The following is a 21,484-nucleotide window of genomic DNA, read 5'->3' as shown; positions in this document are numbered from 1 at the left end:
ATCCTTTATACCACTTCAAACCAGTGATTTCTCAACTTTCTCAACTCCAGTTGCCTGTGTCTCGGACCGATCCATTGTGGTATAGCGACTAAAGTCCCTCAACCCACGGCGATCTCCATTTTGAATATGATCACCCTTCTTCTGCTGCTTGAACGCCTGGCGACGGAAATAAGCACGTTTGCACCACTTCCAAAACTCGATTCCAGCAAAGAAAAGCACCGTCTCAACAAATACAATACCCCATTCCCACGAAATGGCCGAATGCTTGAAAACGCTGTGATTGATGACGGGGATGTAGATGATAGGGAAAGCAAGCACAAAGCCGGCCATGATACCCCAGAAGAGGAACTGGTTGTGCCAGATGTCGTGCATCCATTGGGTAAAGTAGCGGTTGGAGTCGGGCTTCATCCGGAAGAAGCTGCGACGCAGGTTCATCATTTCCCACGCGAGGAATAAGGCAAACCAGGTCATGCAAGTGAATGTTGTTGCACGGGCGCGGAATACGGTATCGCAGGTGTAGGGCTTGTTGGGGTCGTTGTATTGCGTGTTGCAGCCCATGGCGAGGTTGCCATCACCCCAGCGGAACATGACGAGGGCAAACGCTGATAGGCAGAGAGCTGCCATCCAGACACCATAGACTAGGGTGTCTACAATGATCTCCCAGGTGAAGATACCTTGTTTCTGTATAAAATGAGTCAGTATGCAGAAAAGAAAGACATATTGGCTCGGGGTTAATAAAGTGATGAACATACGCTTTGAGGTGGCCTATCCATCACCTCCGGTGCCGCTGCTTCCATTCCTAGGCCCATATCTGGCAGACCAGAGGTAATCATGATGATCCAGATGATCTGAACGGGGGCAATAGGGAAGACGGATTGATTGCTGTCATCCTTGAAGGCAAGGCCGATGAGCAGAGTCAATGCCAATGCGACGTTTTCAGCCAGCAAGTGCAGCACAAACTTCTGAATGTTGTCGAAAATCCGACGTCCTTCTTCAATTCCATTAATGATAGAAGCGAAGTTGTCGTCGCTCAAGACTAGCTCCGAAGCATCCTTGGCAACATCAGATCCGTTCTGACCCATCGCAATACCAACATCGGCCCGCTTGAGCGATGGCGAATCATTGACACCGTCGCCTGTCATGGCTACATAGCGACCGCGACGATGCAGCGCCTCGATCATGCGAACTTTGGTATTCGGTGCGCATCGAGCGATGACGAGTGGCAAGGTGGGCAGATTGTCGATTTCATCTTCGGTTAATTTGTCGAATTCGCCAGCCGTCATAACCATGGCATCGGCAACGTCCTTTGCAACCATGTCCATATTGGCTGGAATAATGCCAACCTGAGCAGCGATTGCTCGAGCAGTCCCAGGGTGATCACCGGTGACCATGTGGACGGAGATACCGGCCTTGTAACATTGGCCGATTGCACCGGCAGTCTCGGGTCGAGGAGGATCATACAAACCAATCAATCCATAGAAGACCAGATCTTTCTCAATTTCCTCGCGTGGAAGAGGTTCATCGTTGTCAGTATTACAAGGGGTGTGCTCTCTCCCAGCCAAGCAAAGAACTCGCAGACCTTCCTTCGCCAGAGCTTCCATATTCTGCAGAATCTCATCGCGAATATCCTCGTCTAAAGGCACGGACGCTCCATCTTTCCAGGTGATAGATGTGCAGGAGTCGATCACTCGCTCGACAGCACCCTTTGTGAATACCATCTGCGGGAGCTTCTCTGAGTCCGAGTCTTCATTGCGTTTCTCAAAGACGACAGACATCTTTTTCACGCTGGAGTCGAAAGGATACTCGGCCCGCTGAATCCATGTAGGTTTCTCGCCTTTGGTCCAGCGATCAGCACCCCAGTTGAAGCGTGAGGCAAAGACCTGGATGGCGATATCAGTAGGCTCACCACGAGCCTGCCATTCATTGTTTGTGTCTTTGTGCAGATGTGCCAGGTTCGCCATCGCAGCAACGTTGAGGAAAGATTCCAGAAGCTCATTATTTTTCAATAGATCTCCGGGTGTCCTTGCTTCCCCAGTCGATTCTGAGTTCAGTTTGAGTGGAGGTTCTTGAAGAAGGCTTAAATCACCCTCCTGTGGGTTCATAGGGTCATTCGACGATCCGACTGAGTAAGTTCCCACAGATGGAATCCAGGCCCTCTTGGCAACCATGCGACCTTGAGTCAAAGTGCCAGTCTTGTCCGAGCAGATATTGGTCACAGCACCCAGAGCCTCCAACGAGTCTAATTTGCGGACGATAACGTGTCTCTGCACCATTTTCTTTGTTCCCACGGCCATTGTGATAGTGAGCACGACCACCAAACAAGCGGGAATCATAGCAAGACCCGTGGCCACGGCGTAAATGATGACTTCATTGTCTCCACGCCACTCATTGGATCCTGCCACGACAATCGCGAAGATGACAGCAATGCCGAACAGAAGTAGTGCGAGCTTGGACAATTTGCGCTGCAAAGGTGTACCGACGTTGATTCCCAAGAACCTGCCAATGGCATCGGTAGTAGTCAATGTCCAGGCCTGGATGTACCAACGCTTCTTTGTTTCACCCTGCGGTCCACGCTTGACCGGACGACGCTTGGAGTCACCTCCTCGGAGGGCCGCAGCGATGGCGCCAATTTCGGTTTGCATACCAGTTCCAACCACGACACCTCTTGCACGTCCACGTGTTACGGTGGACGAACTGTAGGCGATGTTCAATCGGTCTCCGGGCCCCGTATCGGCATCAAAGACTGCGTCCGCTTCTTTCTGAACAGGGAGGGATTCGCCGGTCAAGAGGGCCTCGTCGGTTTCGAAGTTAAATGCCTCGGTCAATCTGAGGTTGCCTCGATTAGCCCAATGTTTACTTGATTCAACTCGCAAAGGATCGCATACCTCAAATCTGCAGGCACTGTATCGCCAACTTTTAGTTCGACCATATCCCCAGGAATGATCTCGTTCGCAGGGATAGTGGCGGTTTTTCCATCGCGAGTCACCACTCCAGTGGGCGAGCTCAGGTTTCGCAAAGAGTCCATATTCTTTTCGGCGGCGAAATCCTGGTACACGCCCACGACTATGTTGAGCAAAATGACGGCTGTAATGAAGCCGCCCTCAATCCATGACCGAATGCCAAAACTGACTGCCATGGCAATGATAAGAACCTATCAAGGGAAACAAATGGTTAGTTGGTTGCTTCTGCTTTGCGTTTCCGTTTCTTCACTTGGGGATGTGTCTGAATCACTTACAAGCATCATTGCATTGGCGACTTGGCGAATAAAAATCTTCGCAATGGAGACGCCTTCGTCTCCTTCCAAGATGTTCTGTCCATATTTCTCAAGACGTTCCTTGACCTCAGCAGATGTTAGGCCATCATCTGAGTTTGTGCCTAGCTCACGGATGACAGCCTCAAAGGAGAGACTGTGAGCTGGCTGAGATAGACAAGACTGCGAGGTAGCATCATTGGAAGATTGGGAGTCCTTAGTCTGGGCTCTCTCCTGAGACATCACGCGTGTCCAGGGGTCTATTGGGGTATGCGGAGTGAGATGAGGGGGGTGGGCAGAGTGCAAAGGTTGCGTCGTTCTTGGAAGAAACCTTTTCTAAGGCGGTTTCATATAGAAGGTGTCCAGAATGGTGTGAGAGTCCATGCACGGGTTCAAAGAACAATTCGAATTCCCCGCGATGTGAATAGAGAACCTTGAATCTATAGAAGCTTCTTGAACCTCTTGACTTTAAAGTACACGTAGTTCCAAAAGCCTATTCTTCTTCTTTTCCCCTTTCCGAATCCCAAGGGCTTAGCCCGATATAAATAATTTCCTGGGCGGAGTTGATGGCAAATTCCGCCAAGATGCAACCAGTTCTGAGGGTCTCTCTTTTCGGACAGTCCGATATCATCCAAATTCGGAATCTGGGGATACCCAGGCCCAGCAGTCAATCGTCATCACGAACCACGCGTCGGCATCGAGCGGGCCATCTTGGCGTTGTACTTGCGACCGCAGCCGAGCCGACAATGACGCACACGACTGGTCTCGGCGTTGGCTCGGCCGGAAGCCGCCACCGAGCGGTGATTGGCGGCGGCGCGGAATGCCAAGAGCGGGAATCTGGGCATTTCCTGGGCATCCCTCCGCGCGACACCTCCCAAGCCCGGCGATAATGTGTCATCCTTGGCTCAGCTTGGATGCTTCTTGGCAGTCTGTATTCTCCGAGGCTTGAGAGTCCACCATGCGCTTCATATCTGCCCAACTGTCCGGGCTCAGGTTCCCTCTGGGTTGGATTTCGTGCAATGCAATTTCCTACGCCAGTATTTCTATGGTAGCGGACCGTCGAGACTCGCAAACGCAATTTGAACCTCTACTCTGCTCGGGTTACTGTCTTCCTAGTGGGATCAAGGCAGACTGTGCGTTAACTGACAGTTCCGGACTGATCCGATCGCACTATCAACGAGCCTAACCCTTCGAACTACAACGATACGATTCGCTTCTATTGGGCCACTTCCACTTGTCGTGCTCGTATTCGCAATCTGCCTTGCCTTGCGTGGACCTGGACACAGGTTCCATGTTCCACCACTTATGACGGGCGAGAATTTACCTCAAGGTGAGGTGATCGGGATCGTGATTGGAGCTATCGTGCTGTTCTCGATCATCAGCATTGTGCCAATGTGAGTTCATAGACCGGGCACGGACACGCCTTGGCTGTGCCCCGCTCCATGCAGGCGAACACTCTGGAACCCTTGTGAGGGCGATATTAACATCCTGGATTTCATCGGTTAGTATGATCATGTGGTATCACCGACGGCATGCTGCCGCTCGAGCTACAAATGAGGACCACGATCTCGCATCACCGATGCAACAAACCTCAGTGGAGCAATGGCTAGAGGAGCAGAATGCTCCCAGCTACGTTGGGCAATACTCACATGAGACTTGGTACGTTATCAATTTGTTTCACCCTCTTGCACCTTCCCCGGCCCACGTTGTTGATAGCACGGCTTGGCTCTGGTGCCCGGATGATGTGATGCGGGAATGCCCAGGGCTGGGCCGTGGATCCAATTGCCCGATAAGGCCCAGCCATTATTTTTGTTACCCAATTCCTCTTCTGGGCAAACCTGGGCATCGGGATTATTCCCATCCGGTCTCGGCACACACGGGCAACCACAGCCAAGCTGGCGTTCTTGGACCAGGTCTTGCTACCTTGGCCTACAGGGTCTTATCAGCGAGATGAATCTCTTGAAAGCCCACCTCCATGTTTCCATGTGTAACATAATGAGCTAACTCGCTTCACAGCCCCATCTGTCTCTCCTCTTTATCATCATCCCCATATCTTGTGTTTCCAGAACCGGCCAGATTACCCCACGGTCAACGCAAGCTTTCCAACTGCGTGTCAGGAGAATATTCATATTCAGGAGCGAAAGATTCTAGACGACATAGCGGGATCCTTGTTTTGAATCGATGTCATCACGCCTTTCACACAGCTTGTCTAGCCTCCTGGTTCGAGTACCAGCGATACAGTTGCCCTATCTGCCAAGCCTCATACTCCCCAGCGGATACTGTACAGTAATAATACCTCCTCGTCGGAAGATTTGGAAATCGAGCATCTCTTTAACTAAGCCTGGACGTCATTCTAAGAAATAGATCGGCACGTTCATCTGGGACGGGAAGCTCATAAAGCATACTTTGAGGGTGTCTTCAAGATGTTCGAGACCATCAATAGCCGGACGGATTATTAGAAACCCTTCCTAGTGCTTACGATAACATCTCTCACGACTGTCTCCTAATTAGTCTCAAAAGTCAATGCTAGTCTGACTAATCCCTTGGCATAGATCAATTGCTTTCCTCTGTGCTAACAAACGTAATTGGCGCTAATCATCGATGCGTTTATGAGCAATAGTCAGCAGGATCAAAGATTGCAGAAGCTTTGGCAATATAGTGTCATTACTAGAAGTTGAAGGACTCCTTGAACTAAAGCCAGCTTCCTCATTCCCATTATCAGAAATTATCCTCGCTTCGAATCATTATGGGTCCTCCAGTCGTAGATGCCTATGTATAGCTTTGGGTATGATATATGTTACTCAATTATTTGCCGGAAGGGGCGGGTCATATACCTTCCTCGACTCGTTCCCCTTTCATCGAGATTATAGAAGGCTCAAAATCAGTTCTTCTCGGGGTCTCCAATTGGGTTATCCGAGGTATTGTCCTCCAACTCTTTATCTGACTTCCGGATTGTCATCACAGTGGGAATGGCCACCAGAAGACTACCAATACTGAGGCCCCAGTTCATAGCAAACTGCTTCATCGGGCTGACCTTCTCGGCATTGATTCTCCAAGCCATGGCTCCACCAGCAGGCTTCAAGGCAGAGTATGCTCCAACGACCACAGCGTTGACCACTGGATCACGCGACCGAGCGCCCATAATCCAGTAGCAGAATGCCTGCCAGAATGAATCGTATGCCCCATAGAAGAAGTACAGGAACATGGGGCCCAGGAATACACTGCCATCTTTGTAGTCGATATCCTGTTTGAAACCCAGCGCCAGGCGTTTATCATCCCATACCTGGAACTGATATCCACCGCCCCAGATCACCATTCCAGTAACTAACAAAATTGCCCATCCGGTTATAGCACGTGTCCGGCGATTGAGGGTGTGTAAGTCAAGGATAAGTCCCATCAGGAGCCCGCCGACCATCTGAGCAATCCAGTAAAGTGCACCATTGAGGGACCGTGTACGTAGGTTGAAGGTTAAACCGTTCACGTCGTTCTGCTGGTAAGAGTAAAAGACGTTCGCGTTGTAAAACATTGGGTAAAGGCACAGATTCCTCCAATCAAACACGATTCGAAGAACCTGAATCACGGTCGACCTCAAGTTCTCAAAGTTGAGAGCTTTCGATTCTTGGGCAATGCGATGACCATGATATTTCTCGGATAGACTCTCTGTTGAGCAGACCAAGACAGACAGCGTCCATCCAAACAACATAATGACGATATAAGCAATGTAGGTCGAGTCGGTCACGGTGCCAGACTTCGAGTGGTAGTTCAGTCCAAAGCTAGCGAGGGAGCCAATCGTCCCACCCAGATTGAAGATTACCCAGAAGACACCGATAGCACGGCCGCGTGTCTGATCATTCGTATAAGTCACCATAATAGTGCCCTGGGCAACCCAGAAAAAGGCAGCCCCCAGACCAAGCAGAGCGCCTGAGGCAATCACAAAGGGACCACCATTCTTCACTCGAATGGAGTTCAGAAGGGCCCCCGCGTACAGAGCATAAGTCCAACCACCGATGAGAAGGGACAGACGCGGGCCCAGATACTTGTATAGAGTTCCGACCACCACCAGAGCCGCACCGGCTGTAGCGGCGTGGGTGGCCACGTTGGCATTCGCAGACACTGTGCTGTCCACCTGGCCTGAGCCACCCATACCCGTGAGGGCATTGTACATGCCCGGATTACAGAATGCAATAAAAGATATCAAGATGATCTGGAACCATGGGTCCCGACGGATCCTCGAGAAGATATTCTTCTGGTGGAGCGGGAGTGGAGCGACACAATCGGGAGAGTTGTCGCCGACCACATCAGGAGAAGAGACGTTCTCCTCGGCGGACTTGATAGTAGCCATATCAAGCTGTAGACGACGAGGCTATGGTTCGCAAACTGGGCATAGATCCGCACGGGTCCCGGGTGGCTTAAATATCGCGGGAGGGCGTGGATATCGAACGGCTCGCTCGCGTTGTGACACGGCGCGTCGTCCCCGCAAAGAGAAAACAAATTTCAGGGGCGGATCTCGTGGTGGGCGAGATCCGCCATAAATGCACAGCACCGAGACCCAGCGCCGGTGCTCCGATCTATGATCTATAAAATATCGACGAGGCTCATAGTCAAAGATCGTGAAGTGGCCTAGAGTTCGGCGATTTCAAGGGGGGGGAATTGGCAAGCCACCTGACGCCACATACAAGAACAATGACAACTTCGCCTTCCGGAGTCGACGCCCTTGGCCAACTTCAAACGGAAGCGCCCAATTTACTAGCGCGTTCAATCGATACGCTCCATACACTAGATCTTTGCAAAGCGTTTAATCACGAAGAAGAGCGGGTATGTCCGGCCATTGCGTGCTGTCTACCGGTGATCGCATCACTGATCGAGGACCTGGTCCCTCGGTTACAAGCCGGAGGCAGGCTCATCTACGTCGGAGCCGGCAATAGTGGCCGAGTTGGATTTATGGACTGCAGTGAACTGCCGGTCACCTTCTCCGTCGAAGAGGATCAATTTGTTGCCATCGTTGCTGGGGGCAGTGAAGCAATCATCAAAGCACAAGAGGTTGCGGAAGATTCCGAAGAGGACGGGTCAACGCAGCTTGGTAAATTGCAAGTCACCTCTAAAGACACCGTCATCGGCATTTCAGCATCAGGGCGAACTCCATTCGTCCTTGGGGCCCTTCGAGTTGCGATCAGGGGAGGTGCAGTGACTGCATCCATCACAAATGCGACGCCTTCTGCGATTGGAAGCTTGGGGGTCACCCATTCGATCGTTCCTCTATTGGGACCAGAGTTCCTAGCAGGCAGTACCAGGTTAAAATGTGGCAGTGCGGCGAAGCAAATTCTAAACATGATTAGTACTTGCTCCATGATCAAAATGGGCAAGACGTATCATGGGCTTATGATCGATGTGCGCGCGAAAAACCACAAGCTCCTGGCTCGAGGCCGCAGAATTATCCGTCAAGTCTACCGTATACTGCAAGATAACGGTCATATTTTCGACGGCTCGATTCAAGATCCATACACAATAGGAGACTCAGCTTTGAACAATCTGATTGAACAATGCGGAGGAAAGGTCAAGCTGGCTTGTTCTGCGCTTGTGTCGGGTCTTCCACTGGATGCTGCCATGCATCGTCTTGAGCTGGTCAACGGGGATTTCCATTTGTTTGTCGAGTCCCTCCAATCCTCTGTATCCATTCAAACTCCAGAGGAACCAAGCCATTCGAGCGAAGACTTGTTCCTAGCCATTGATGGCGGAGGTACGAAATGTGCAGTCTCTATCGCTAGTCGCACTGGTATCGTGGCTCAAGCCTATGCCGGGGCTGGTAATTTTCACTGTGTCCCAATTGATGTCCTTATGGAACATATTAAGAGTGCCGTGACGGAGGCTGTCTCTCTTATTCCCGAGAAACCAAAGCAACCGGTCTTAACAAAGATGCCTAAATTTGCTGCAGTATGGGCAGGTCTAGCCGGGTTGCAGCATGCCAACCGTCAGGAGTGCTTGACCCAATGTATGGAGCAGATGTTTGGGGTCTCCGCCGAAAATGGCACTCTCCGTCTGTCCAGTGACAGCGAGCTGATCAGTGCTCATATCGGGCTCGACGATTCAGTCGAGCGCGGCATCTCTCTAATCGCTGGCACGGGCTCGGTTGCGACCGCATTCAAGCAGGATCCAAATGGTGATGTCTTACAAATCGGACGAGCTGGTGGCTGGGGCTCCCTACTTGGAGACCAAGGAAGTGCGTTTGACATTGGCAAACAGGCCGTGCAGGCGCTCTTGACTAGCCTGGAACTGAGTCAAGGCACTGACAAAGATTGCCTTTCGGAACTTGAGCGTGAAGTTCTATCAAGCCTTGGCCATTGCAAGGATGGCTTGCTGTCTCGCATCCTCTTTCCTGGAACGGAGACAAAGAAAACTCTTGCCGATGTCGCAAGAGTTGTGACCACGCTAGGTTTCAGAGCAGAACATCCGGATCCCCAAGCCCTAGAAATCCTCACATCTGCCGCTAGATCTCTTGTTCAGATTGTCAGGCCACTGGCAAAAAAGCAGATTTGTGATCCAGCAAGGAGCTCACTGGTATTATCAGGGGCTTTAATGAAAATCCCCGATTTCCAAAGCTTGGTTATCAAAATGTTATCACAAGAGGGTATAGATCCCTTCAAGAATATTGTTGCTATTGATGACCCGTCGTCCGATGCTGCGTTATTTCTTGCTAGACGGGTGTCAGAATCGATTTGAGCTCCACCATTGCTATACATGATTGAATAATGAATACAGAAATTAGATTAATGGCGCAATAATAAGATCCACAGATAAAATCACACCTCCAATAAGCTTGAGAAGCATCCCTAGGCCTCACCCTAATTTAAGATCTTACAACCGAGTCTGCAGGAGACGAACTGGTGGATACGACGTCAAGTCGACAGTTGGAATTTGTGGCCCCCACTCGTCGTTCGGTCTAACCCCCTTTCCCCCGCAATAAAAAGCAAGCGTTGTGACTTCTTTCTACGCACAGAACTCTTCATGAGCGAGATCCGGCTCGCTCGCATCTCGTATCCAGCCGTAGGGCTCGATCCCATGCAATAATCACCGCCACATGTCTGCTGAGAGTCGCACACTGGGCGCGGCCCAGGTGGAGCCTGTTAGCTGTCGCATATGCCGCGACCGCAAAGTGAGTGCCTTGTATCTTCCCCGACTGGTAAATAATTTCGTTTCGCCAACTTGGAACAAAGGTCAAATGTGACCGCACCCTCGGCGGGTGCCTTCGATGCCGCCGATATGGCGAGGAATGTGTATATTCATCCGGCAATGCCCTCAATAGCAATGGGAGCAGCGAGGAGAGGACCGAGGCTGGGCTTAAGAGGCGACGCGTACTACGCTCATGCATTAACTGCAGGAGAGCCAAGACCAAATGCGCTGGCGAAGCTCCCTGCGAGCAATGCGAGCGAAAGGGCCTCGGCTGCACATATACTGAAGCAGGCGTGCCTGCTCCTCCTCCCTCTTCTTCCTCTACCCACAGCGAGCAATCCATTCGGAAAAAGACATCATCGGTCATTCCCGCATGGCTCACATCAAACAATTTGCCGGCGATTGATCGGCTCCGCGATCTGATTGATTTATACTTTCTACGCGTGCATACTGTGCGCTGCTTTGGGTTCATCCATATTCCAACGTTCATGAAGCGATTGAAATCACCCGAGAAACTGACCCAGGAGAGATCTGGGCTCGTGTATATTATGTGCGCTTTAGCGGCGCCTTTTTACTACTCGGAGAAGCTCTGTACCAGCACAGATGGCGTCAAGAGCAATGTGCAGTACTTTGATGCAGGCCGAGGCTGGGCCGAGGCTGCGAGGCACTGTCTCTTCACAGGGTTTGGAGACATGGGCATCGAGAGCATAATGACTGAGGTCTTGCTCCACGAATACTATCTTCGGGCGGGAGAGTATGCGAAGGGGTTTATGGTCTCTGGACAGATCACTCGACATCTGCAAGTTGTTCAGCTGAACATGGAGCGGGACTCGGACGTGTTATGTCATCAGAGTCCGGCCTCCTGTCACATCAAAGAGAGTAGGAGGAGGCTTGCGTGGGCCTGCTATCTACTAGATTCGTTGATTGAATGTGGGATCGATCAACTTCGCCTGATCCCGTACCACGATATTCAGGTTCAGCTTCCTTGCGCAGAAGAGCTTTTCATCACAAATAGCCCTTGTATTACCGAGATGCTGCCTCGAGGCAAGCTGCTCCCAGGTATTACCCCAGTTCCTGGAATCGACTTTTCGGCACATCTCGACCTCCGGGCTTACTACCTCCGCGCTACGAGTATTCGATCCAAACTTCTCAAATATGTGAAGCACTTAGAAGGAGAAGTGCCGTGGGCGGAGGATCACAACTCACAATTTTTCCAGCTTGACCACGAGCTGAAAGATCTCGAGGCGTCGATCCCAGAAAACATGAGGATCTCAGCCGAGAGTATGTACTTGTTCAAAGGGACAGGGAGGTTGAATTTGTACTTCGGGCTACACATTCTGATATCGCAAAATTTCCACGATCTATATCGTGTCGGGGTTTCCAACCTCGTCTTCCCAAACACCGCGACAAGTTGGATTCGCGAAAACGCTCCGGAAGACTTCATCCGTCGTTGTCACCTTGTATGCGCCACTAAATCCGCCTACATCGCCTCTCTGTTAAGCGATCTGTGGAATTGCCACAAACCCAGCCTTGTTGACTGGCCATATGCAATGCACGCACAAGTCTGCAGCAGTGTCATCGTCACGACTCTCATCTCATGGGGTCGCCCGGAACCTCTCATTCCGCAATGTTTGTATCTCGATTACCAAGCCATGCTGCAGAAGAACGTAATGATTTTGCAGTACCTTCAGCGTTTCATGAAGGTCAGCATGTACTGCGAATCAGCCGTCCAGGCCCTGAAACGGTTCAACGCGCTATTCGTTCCAGACTCTCCTGATTTTGCAAATTCGTCAACAAACGCCCTGCTGTCTGTCAATCAATGCAATACGTCAAATCCATCTTCACTCGAATATATCCTGAACCCATTGGGTACATATCCGATGGCTAGGAAGCAGGCACAAACCCAGGATATATCCACACCGGATGAAACAGAGGATGAGACACCAGCGCCACAGATGGCTAAAGTGGAGGGCCCAGTGATTCCGCCTGCCATCAATATAGGTGCCTATCCAAGTCCGGGTGACATCTTTTCTGGTCAGTTCTTGGATTGGGAGACGGATATGTCTATTTTACCGGGGTTGGGTTATCCCACATTCCTCGATCAATTTCCTATTGAAACGCCGAGGGACATGAACTTGCCTTGAACAGGCCTTGGAACGGCCTATATTGAGGCGAGACGCTACATACATAATCCTGATCCTTCGTGATAACGTCCTATAATGGATAAAAAGGAGTATGCGAACCTACAACATTGCCACTGTGTAGTCAAAGATCCATGTTTCTCATAGTCATTAAGTAAAGTTTGCGGGTAGCTATGTCGGTATCATACAATTGAGATTAGTGGACCTCAAAGTGAATCGTCTGCTGAATCACATTCTGCTGGTCAGCACCAGTGACCAGCCCCTCCGTACTCTCACCATCATCCTTGAGTGACTCCCGCCAACCAGTTGTTACTTGCGTCTGGGTTCCGTGCTTGAAGTCATGGTCTGCCGCTGACTTGCCCATGGATGAAAAGTTGTATCCGGTGCCTGGGGGTCGTGGATCAGATGGATCTTCATTGATGGTGAAGGCGTGGATGCTTGGTTGAAGCTCGATGACAAGGCGACCGAGAGATGGGAGGGCGGTTGTGATGATGCTGAGGTTCATCATGGTTCTATAGACAACCACGTTTAGTCTTTTTATTTCAAATCGACAGTGTCGTGTTTGGCTACGTGTGGTATGAACTTACTGGTCCCAAATCGTGGAATTTGTGTTTGCCCCTGCATCTTGTGTTAATATCATTACCGCTGATAAGCAATAGGATCTCGGGTGAGGGTTGTCTCACAAGGTATATCGGGCGAGTTGAGCATTCGCACAGTGTACTTGATTGCAATACCCGTTGCGATGCAGACCCTGTTGTCACGTCAGAACTGCAAAACTATACGACAAGCCAGGAGTAAGCCCCAACTTACAAAAACCTGCTGGCAAGTAATGTCATGATTCTGAACCTCTTCAAGCGGGTCAACTGCACATCACGAAGCAACAAGCAGGGAAGTACCACGAGGGCAATATCCGTGAGAATATTCAACGCAGCGATTGCTTGGAAAAGTGCAGCCTATGCGGATCAGAATTCAACACTGCAGCTCATAATGGAAGAGGTAATGATAGCGTCATACCTGGTGTATACATTTATCCGGCTGATCCCATTTCCAAGGAGTTGGCATGGAGCACCGAAGAGCCAAGGCAATGATTGAAGCTACTGCCCATGCGACAATGACGCCCATCAGAGTCTGGTTTGCGATAGATGAACGGCGCGATGTCATCAGGTTCTTGAACAGCAGGGCCAGAGAGAGCTTGCTGAAGGCGATTGTTGCAATGAGGAGGATTTGGGCGGCATTTTCATACTGCGACATGGACTTCATTAGACTTTGGTTTTTGCCTGGGTTCAACTGTTATGCGCATACGCACCTTAAGATACATCTCCAGCTGGTGATCGCCGATGTTCAATAGTCGTCGACCCAGGCCATTTGAGATTGCGAGTTGAGCGAATACACTCTGTATTATTCCGAGTAACTTTTGTTCGCAAGCAGCGGCATCAGTCACAGTATACATTGATCTACAATAGTGAAGACTTACCAATGATATACCCAACAGTATATCGTCAGGATGAACGACACGACCGATAAACCATCGGGTCGACAAGCGAGTGGACACAATGACAATTGTCAATGCAAGCAGTGTATAGACTGCGACCGCACTGTATCCACCATGATCGTCGGCGGTAATCTCAAACAGTGGAGGCAAAGTGCCAGCCATGGCGACACGAGGACGATCAGCCCTGTACGGCGCACTTCTGAACGAGAAAGGTTCGGCAAAGAAGAAATTAAAGAAAAGAAGAAACGAAGGAAAAACGAAGGAAATAATGGCAGATCACAGTTTGCAGATCGTGTCGATAGTAGTAGTTGAATCCTTTTGTCTGGTGGGTCTGGGACTTTGGGCCTGTTTAGCCACGGTTCACGAGGCTGTTCGGACTTGTCGGTACTCTCCGTATCTCGGAAGGAACCGTGCAGAAGATGGCGTGTGCCCCTGACAGACTAGGGAGTAGTAAGATGCAGTAGCAGAAGTATGTAGGTAGTAGCCAACTTTCGTGGCGAAGATGAACAGGGTCATCGATTAAACTATTTGAAACCGGCTTATTATGTACAATAACTCAATTAAAATCTCACTTTCATGGTTCAAGTTGCCCGCATCACTCGAACTGCCGACCAGGTTACATGACTTGAGTGGTGCGACAGAGCAATCAGAACCATGACTGCCTCCCTTCCGATTTCTATCAATTCTATGACCAATCTCGATGGGCTAACGCCTCCATGAGCCCACGCGGAGTCCCGTCGGAGGGGGGTTCCACATGGCGCGCGGCCGGTGCTCGCCCCCAAAGGGCTTGTTGTTCCTTCCCTCACCGGATGTTAGACCCAGTCCGTGGCATCGGCGAAACCAACCAAGCTAGTAGATACAAAAGGTTCATAGAGCCGAGAAAAAAGTTAATTTAATCAAGCAAAAGTTAGCAAAGCCCGCAAAGTTAACCATGTCAACATGGTCAAGTCAGAAGCCTTTGCAGATGGCTTTAGGTTTCGGAGTTTACCTGCCAAACGTCAACTTCCGTGCTTACTGAGCCAGCGAGAATATTTGAACTTTGATGAAGGACATGGGCATGAAATGATGGCTGATGTGATAAAGACCGCGAGATACACCAGTAACCGCGCGAGGGAAAGGTTTGTTCGTCCGTGGGAGGGGTAAATCTCGGAGCATTGGGCATATCTTCTGCGATCGCATCAGGGTTTTAGCTAGATTTGGGATTTGCTGGCCCATCAAATGAAAAGTACCATGGCCTAATGCGCGGCTCCACGTTTGGTTGCGGGGGAAAGCCTTGGTTGGTCAACGAGGAAAGACGAATGGAGGTGGACCCAGGGGACGACGATTCAATTGGCGGCCAATCATCGCCTTCGCAGGGCATATCTGACACTGGCAATACTTGGGGGGGGAGTTCCTGGCACCGTGGATGGCTCCAAAGGCGTGACTGGCGTGACGGCGTCCAGATAACAAGTGTGTGGCGGACCAATAAGCTTGTTCTGGAAATATCGTCGACTGGTGCTTGTCTCTGCCTTGCCACAGCGCCTTCGTCTGGACTCCGATTGGGGATTTGGCGCTAAGTCAATTTAGTTAGTAGTACGCAGCCCCAGTGGTATCCAAGCCGTCAGCTCCCAGATTTGTCAAGAGCTCGTGCGCGAAAGTCTGATGCGACCATGGCGCACGAAAGCGAGGGGCCCAATTATTATTGTTTCGCCAACTTGTTAGCCAAGGTCTAGAGAGTGCGTTCCTGAGAGTACGTGAGATATCGGGGTGCTCGGCTCGTTTAGTGCTTCTCGCTTCATTCCTGTCGCAGAATCAATCCTGCCCCTTTTCTCGTATCTTCCTAACATTCTTCATGGAATGAACTTGAGCAGAGAGCGAGCAAAAGACTGCTCTTAAAGACCTGATCATCCACGTGCAAATTGGTCAGTCATATATCTATCCCGTGGGGGTAATTCACTCTTTTTCAACCTCGGTTTGATTGTGATTGAGCATCTGGCATCATGTCGAACCCGGACGGCTTCGAGATGTCCCACTTGGGTGTCAAGTCGGCCCATTTCAGCGTCGATGAGCATCGTGGACACAGTCGCTCTGGCTCTGATGGAGGTTATACTGGTGGGGTGTCGACATCCATGTCGAGTGGAAAGCGTTTGGATGTAAGTTAGATGACCTAGGCCCTTGCTCCCCGGAGGTCCGGACGATCGCAATAACTTCACTTTGAATGCACCCAAAAAAGATTAAGTTGAAGTTTATACTAACAACTGCCGTGTTTTATAGAGAGGGTTTGGGTCACTCTCAATTCTGTGTCTATCGATCACACTCCTCGCGTCATGGGAATCAGTTGGCAAGTGAGTCTCTTCTGTGTCCAGCAAGTCCTCTTCCTCCAAGCTAATCTCCTTCGCAGTGGATTCGAAGCAGGTCTTGTCAATGGCGGGCCAGCCGGTCTAGTTTGGGGAATGGTACTATCATTAATTGGAACAACAGGTATCATGCTGTCCCTAGCAGAAATGAGCTCCATGACCCCCTTGGCCGGAGCTCAATATCACTGGACGGCTGTACTGGCCCCGCCACGAGTTCAAGCATTCAGCACCTGGATCCAAGGCTGGATTACCGTCTTCGGATGGCAGGCCTCGACAACAAGTATCTGCTACTTGGTTGCTGCGCAGATCCAGGCTATGGCTCTGCTCAATGATTCAGACTATGTGCCCCAACAATGGCATGGCACACTTCTCATGTGGGCCATCATCCTGGGGTCTGGTCTGGTCAATATCTACGGAATCAAGATCATGCCTGCGTTGCAGATGATGGGTGGCATTCTACACATCACTGTCTTCATTGCCCTGGTTGTCCCAATCATCTTGCTTAGTCGTCGCAGCACCCCGCAGTTTGTGTTCACCGAGTTGCTCACGGCAGATGGAGGCTGGCAGTCTCCCGGTATTGCTTGGTGTCTGGGCATGCTGACGGTTACCTACTGTTTCCTTGGCTTTGACGGTGCCATCCATATGAGCGAAGAAGTACGAAATCCAGCAGTCGTCATTCCCCGGGTCCTCCTCCAGACCATCGCTATCAGTGGCACATTGGCATTTGTCTTCCTGATCGTCATTCTCTTCTGCATTGGCAGCGTTGAGCAAGCGCTAAGCCCTGCATACACGTTCCCCATTATTGGAATTTTCAAGCAAGCTACCAACTCTGCCAAGGCAGCTACGGCCATGCAAACCGCCATTACTGTGATTGGTATGGTCTCAAATGTTGGCGTTGTTGCCTCCGTTTCACGACTGACGTGGGCGTTTGCCCGTGACGGCGGCCTTCCTTTTTCGTCATACTTTGCTCACGTTAGTTGTCCCTTCCGTCTCAAATCCAAGCTTCAAGGAAAAAAAGTTTTTCTAACAGTGTGATTAGGTCGACCGCCAGCACCGCGTCCCTAAACGCGCCATCCTACTGGTCTGTGGCGCCGTGGTCATCCTCTCAGTAATTAATGTCGCCTCCGAAACCGCTCTCAGCGCTATTCTCGCTCTTTCTACCAGCAGTCTCTATATCTCCTATCTCATTCCCATTGTCATGATGATTATCCGACGACTCGACACCAGCCGTGGTCCCATCCAATTCGGACCCTGGAACCTCGGTCGCTTCGGCATGGCGATCAACGTCTTCTCTCTGACTTTCGGCGTCTTCGTGTGCATCTTCGTTCCTTTCCCAACACAGATTCCAGTTACAGCCGCCAACATGAACTGGTCCGGCCCCGTTTTCCTTGGAGTTTGTCTATTACTCGTTATAGACTGGACTTTCCGGGCTAGACATAAGTTTATTGGGCCGAGCAAGGATCTCTTGCATTCCAGAAGTAAGGCCTGTGCTGCTTAAATAGATATATGTACAGCACTACTTAGATACCGATTACATTAATGAACTATTACCAATTGGCTTTAGAAAAACAATACGTAATTTGTATCAATATTTATTCGCTATCTTGACAAGCCCCTTACTAGTTCAACTCGAATCACTTTAATAACTCGAATCAATCCAATTACCATAATCACTCCCCAAAACCGTTGTCTTCGTCACCCCGGCCGAAATAGCCGTCTCATACTCGCGGCTCGACGTACTCGACCCATCACCAGAGTTATTATACTCATAATACAACGGCGTCGCATTAGCAGCCATTGTCGTCCACCCCTTCGCGTTAATCAAACTTCCCAAAACGGAGTTCTGATAGATCACGCGCGCAAGGACGCGCCAGGGTCGACCAAGATACACTTCCCCATCAAGGTCAAGGCCGGACGCAGCTTTGACATTACAGTGGTCGATCGCGTACCAGGCTGTGTCGGTGGATGTTTCACGTGAGTTTGCGGTGATAGCGCCGCCCCCATTGGAGACAATGTCGCATTCGCCAAACCAGGCGGAGGCGTCACCGAAGATGTAGTCCACGGCTCCTGGATGATGTTAGAGGTGGACTTTCATGGTTGAACGATGATAGATATGGGATATGGTACCTTCGATCATGCAGTTGGAGTAGTACTGAGTGCCAGCCTTTGCATACAGGGTGTCTTGATACCCTGTGAACTGGCAGCCGTAGAAACCGAGCTGGTTCGCGTTGCCAACGAGCCTGTTGGGTTTCCATTAGATTCAGCGATTCTGAAAGCCATAGAGAGAGTACCATAATGTCTTACGCAACGGCCTGTGCACCCTTTCCATATCCATTCACCACATTGATGTTATACATCTTGAACCCGGCCGAGACAACATTAACAGTGGCGCTCTTATCGAGACTACCAGCCTCTGGCGAAGAGATCGTATGCGTGATGGTCACAGTGTTATCCTTGTACGTCCCCGTGTTCGTGGTCTCACCATACATAGTTAGAGTCCCCGCATAGTTGATGGTGAGCTGCTCCGTGTACGTGCCACTGGCAACATAAATGCATGCCGCGGAAGTGGATGAGCCCAGCGCAGTAAGTGCAGCTCCAATAGTCGAGTATGTCCCGCCAGTGCCGACCATGAGACAGCCTGATGGAGCGCTGGTTCTACTCGTACGACGAGTTAGGTCACTCGGCGCGGCAATGATGCCAGTCGCGAGGAATAGGGTTGAGAGGAGAGTTGGCAAATGCATGTTAACTGAAAAATATCGTCAATCTCAAGGGAATATATGATTTCAAGACGCTATTTCTAAACTAAAAGAATCTTGCAATGACAATTCATTGAGTATATATGAAGCCCCTACAACTACAACCATCACCTGTACACCCCTTGAAGCACAGCAGTCTATGGCCGGGATATCTTCGTTTCAAGCTTGCAGCCACAATTCCAACATCCATTAACACGATCAACCTCCTCTGCAGGCATATGTGAGATGCCCAAGATTTTTCCACCGTCCAAACAAAATTCCATGAATAACAAGCAGCCCTGACACAAGATCCGCGACAATCTGACACATTCCCCACGCCCAATCCGGCTATTATGTCCCCCTCAACCCGAATTAGCCTGAACTCGAGACAGCCACGACGAAACGAGAGCCACGCTAGGGGTTCGCGTGGTACCTGTCAGCTTGGTCCCTACCGTAGTTTCTTCACGGATTTCTGGGGGAATTATGCAGCGTGGACCCGTGGAATGGCGCACTTGCAGAGTTATTTTGGATAAATACTGGACACTACTCTGTACTTTCCTAGGTGCTAGTGGATCCGGGGGGTTTAGGTAAGTGGGGTTCCGTAGGCAGCTGAGACGTACCCCGTATACACTACACGCTAGGTTCACAAGGATGCAGGATGGGGATCGACACGAAGACAAAAAGTATTTCCTCGAATTGGGGGCGCTGAAGGAGGAATTGTTTCATGCTTGACGGCTTCTCGGCTTCTTTGTGTCCGTAGGAATTCGCATGTGCGTAGATCTAGCTTGAGTACTCAAGCTGAGACATCATCCAGACTGAGGAAGTAGGGTCAGTATCTTTATAAAAAGGTTCGCAATGTGACCATCAAAGTCATCTCGATCAGGCGATTCGAAGCGCTTGACTCCACACTTGGTCTATCATCATGGCATCCAAGACAACAACACTCGCAATCCTTGCCGCACTCCCTCTTGCACTAGCTCTCCCAGAACCATCCCCGGTCCTCAACGCTCGCGCTTCAACCTGCACCCCCGTCGCAGGAGGCTCCTCATCAATCGACGATGTCCCCGCCATTACATCTGCAATCGCGTCCTGCAGTAGTGGCACCATCGTGATCCCCTCCGGAACCACGTACTACCTCAACAGCGTTCTTGATTTCGCGGGATGCAAGGGCTGCGATTTCCAGGTCGAGGGCTTACTGAAATTTAGCTCGTCGACTAGTTACTGGAGTGGACGGACGGCAATGATTAATGTTAATAATATTAGTGGGTTGAAGATTCGGTCGTTAACGGGGAACGGGGTGATTGATGGGAATGGGCAGGATGCGTATGTTTGAAGATGATGACCTGATGCCTATAGATCTCTGCTTTTGGTTAAAGATGCTAATATCCTCGGTAGATGGGATCTTTTTGCCTCGAACAGTAGCTATGCGCGTCCAACACTTCTCTATGTACGTTATACTACTTCAAGCACACGAGATCCAACACCACCTATACTAACCTCTCCCATCTTCCAGATCACCGGCGGCTCAGACATAACAATCTCCAACCTCCGCCAAAAGAATCCCCCCAACGTCTTCAACTCCGTCAAAGGTGGCACCGACAACATCGCCTTCACATCGCTCACAATGGACGCGACATCGAAAAGCACCAATGCCCCCAAGAACACAGACGGCTTCGACATCGGCGCCAGCACCAACGTCGTCATCAACAACGTCAAGGTCACCAACGACGACGATTGTGTGGCCTTTAAGCCAGGCGCCAATGGCGTGACAGTCACAGACATAACCTGCATCGGCAGCCACGGCCTCTCCGTCGGCTCACTGGGCAAATCATCCTCGGACACAGTTCAAAACGTCTACGTATCCGGCGCGACGATGGTGAATTCCACCAAAGCGGCGGGAATCAAGACGTACCCGTCCGGCGGGAGTCATGGGCTCTCGACCGTTTCGAACGTGACGTGGACCGGGGTGGTGGTTGAGGGGTGCGACTATGCGATTCAGATCCAGAGCTGTTATGGGGAGGATGCGAGTTATTGTGCTGAGTATCCTGGGGATGCGGATTTGACGGGGATCGTGTTTGATCAGTTTAGTGGGACGACGAGTGGGAATTATGGATCTGTGACGGGGAATTTGGATTGTGGTGCTGATGGGACTTGTGGGGTGAAGGTTAGTTCGTATACTGTCAAGGCGCCGAATGGAGGGGATGAGGTGCTTTGTGCGAATACCCCGTCGAGTCTGGGGGTAACTTGCACCTCGGGGGCGTCGGGTTGATGAGATGAGGCTGAAAATAGGCGATACTCTATACTCTGTTAGGTACTGAATTGCAGGATCTCCTTTTCATGTGCACTCGATCAAAAGATTCCGA

At 50.6% G+C, this 21,484-nt stretch overlaps 10 protein-coding genes across 10 annotated transcripts; 6 read left to right on the top strand and 4 right to left on the bottom strand.

Annotated features, from left to right (window-relative positions):
• Window positions 1-15: 15 nt before the first annotated feature.
• N7458_009996 (cation-translocating P-type ATPase) lies at window positions 16-3,493 on the bottom strand (the record flags this gene model as incomplete). The annotated part of the gene is made up of 4 exons (XM_056913378.1): window positions 16-681; window positions 753-2,826; window positions 2,886-3,151; window positions 3,236-3,493. 4 exons carry the CDS (start codon window positions 3,491-3,493, stop codon window positions 16-18), a joined length of 3,264 nt encoding a protein of 1,087 aa, XP_056762227.1.
• Window positions 3,494-3,834: 341 nt separating this feature from the next.
• N7458_009995 (uncharacterized protein) lies at window positions 3,835-4,140 on the top strand (the record flags this gene model as incomplete). Its single annotated transcript, XM_056913377.1, has 1 exon — window positions 3,835-4,140. The coding sequence occupies one exon, from the start codon at window positions 3,835-3,837 to the stop codon at window positions 4,138-4,140; it is 306 nt and encodes a 101-aa protein (XP_056762226.1).
• Window positions 4,141-4,555: 415 nt separating this feature from the next.
• N7458_009994 (RING finger protein) lies at window positions 4,556-5,540 on the top strand (the record flags this gene model as incomplete). The annotated part of the gene is made up of 3 exons (XM_056913376.1): window positions 4,556-4,580; window positions 4,633-4,909; window positions 5,267-5,540. 3 exons carry the CDS (start codon window positions 4,556-4,558, stop codon window positions 5,538-5,540), a joined length of 576 nt encoding a protein of 191 aa, XP_056762225.1.
• Window positions 5,541-6,131: 591 nt separating this feature from the next.
• On the bottom strand, window positions 6,132-7,592 carry N7458_009993 (uncharacterized protein; the record flags this gene model as incomplete). The annotated part of the gene is made up of 1 exon (XM_056913375.1): window positions 6,132-7,592. One exon carries the CDS (start codon window positions 7,590-7,592, stop codon window positions 6,132-6,134), a length of 1,461 nt encoding a protein of 486 aa, XP_056762224.1.
• A 341-nt stretch (window positions 7,593-7,933) lies between these two features.
• N7458_009992 (glucokinase regulator family protein) lies at window positions 7,934-9,967 on the top strand (the record flags this gene model as incomplete). Its single annotated transcript, XM_056913374.1, has 1 exon — window positions 7,934-9,967. The coding sequence occupies one exon, from the start codon at window positions 7,934-7,936 to the stop codon at window positions 9,965-9,967; it is 2,034 nt and encodes a 677-aa protein (XP_056762223.1).
• A 358-nt stretch (window positions 9,968-10,325) lies between these two features.
• N7458_009991 (Zn(II)2Cys6 transcription factor) lies at window positions 10,326-12,561 on the top strand (the record flags this gene model as incomplete). The annotated part of the gene is made up of 2 exons (XM_056913373.1): window positions 10,326-10,400; window positions 10,462-12,561. 2 exons carry the CDS (start codon window positions 10,326-10,328, stop codon window positions 12,559-12,561), a joined length of 2,175 nt encoding a protein of 724 aa, XP_056762222.1.
• A 193-nt stretch (window positions 12,562-12,754) lies between these two features.
• Window positions 12,755-14,212, bottom strand: N7458_009990 (uncharacterized protein; the record flags this gene model as incomplete). The annotated part of the gene is made up of 7 exons (XM_056913372.1): window positions 12,755-13,070; window positions 13,146-13,176; window positions 13,242-13,309; window positions 13,369-13,511; window positions 13,573-13,800; window positions 13,865-13,969; window positions 14,033-14,212. The coding sequence occupies 7 exons, from the start codon at window positions 14,210-14,212 to the stop codon at window positions 12,755-12,757; spliced, it is 1,071 nt and encodes a 356-aa protein (XP_056762221.1).
• Window positions 14,213-16,029: 1,817 nt separating this feature from the next.
• On the top strand, window positions 16,030-17,884 carry N7458_009989 (putative amino acid permease; the record flags this gene model as incomplete). Its single annotated transcript, XM_056913371.1, has 3 exons — window positions 16,030-16,182; window positions 16,396-17,358; window positions 17,426-17,884. The coding sequence occupies 3 exons, from the start codon at window positions 16,030-16,032 to the stop codon at window positions 17,882-17,884; spliced, it is 1,575 nt and encodes a 524-aa protein (XP_056762220.1).
• A 141-nt stretch (window positions 17,885-18,025) lies between these two features.
• pmeA (putative pectin methylesterase) lies at window positions 18,026-19,127 on the bottom strand (the record flags this gene model as incomplete). Its single annotated transcript, XM_056913370.1, has 3 exons — window positions 18,026-18,453; window positions 18,514-18,626; window positions 18,691-19,127. The coding sequence occupies 3 exons, from the start codon at window positions 19,125-19,127 to the stop codon at window positions 18,026-18,028; spliced, it is 978 nt and encodes a 325-aa protein (XP_056762219.1).
• Window positions 19,128-20,043: 916 nt separating this feature from the next.
• Window positions 20,044-21,390, top strand: N7458_009987 (putative extracellular exo-polygalacturonase; the record flags this gene model as incomplete). The annotated part of the gene is made up of 3 exons (XM_056913369.1): window positions 20,044-20,444; window positions 20,517-20,568; window positions 20,635-21,390. The coding sequence occupies 3 exons, from the start codon at window positions 20,044-20,046 to the stop codon at window positions 21,388-21,390; spliced, it is 1,209 nt and encodes a 402-aa protein (XP_056762218.1).
• Between the last annotated feature and the right edge of the window lie 94 nt (window positions 21,391-21,484).

Source organism: Penicillium daleae (assembly GCF_028827525.1).
Source record: "Penicillium daleae strain IBT 16125 chromosome Unknown utg000008l_segment0_segment0, whole genome shotgun sequence".
NCBI lineage: Eukaryota > Fungi > Ascomycota > Eurotiomycetes > Eurotiales > Aspergillaceae > Penicillium > Penicillium daleae.
The sequence above is the reverse complement of the archived record's forward strand: the minus strand, read 5'-3'. Positions and strand labels throughout refer to the sequence as shown.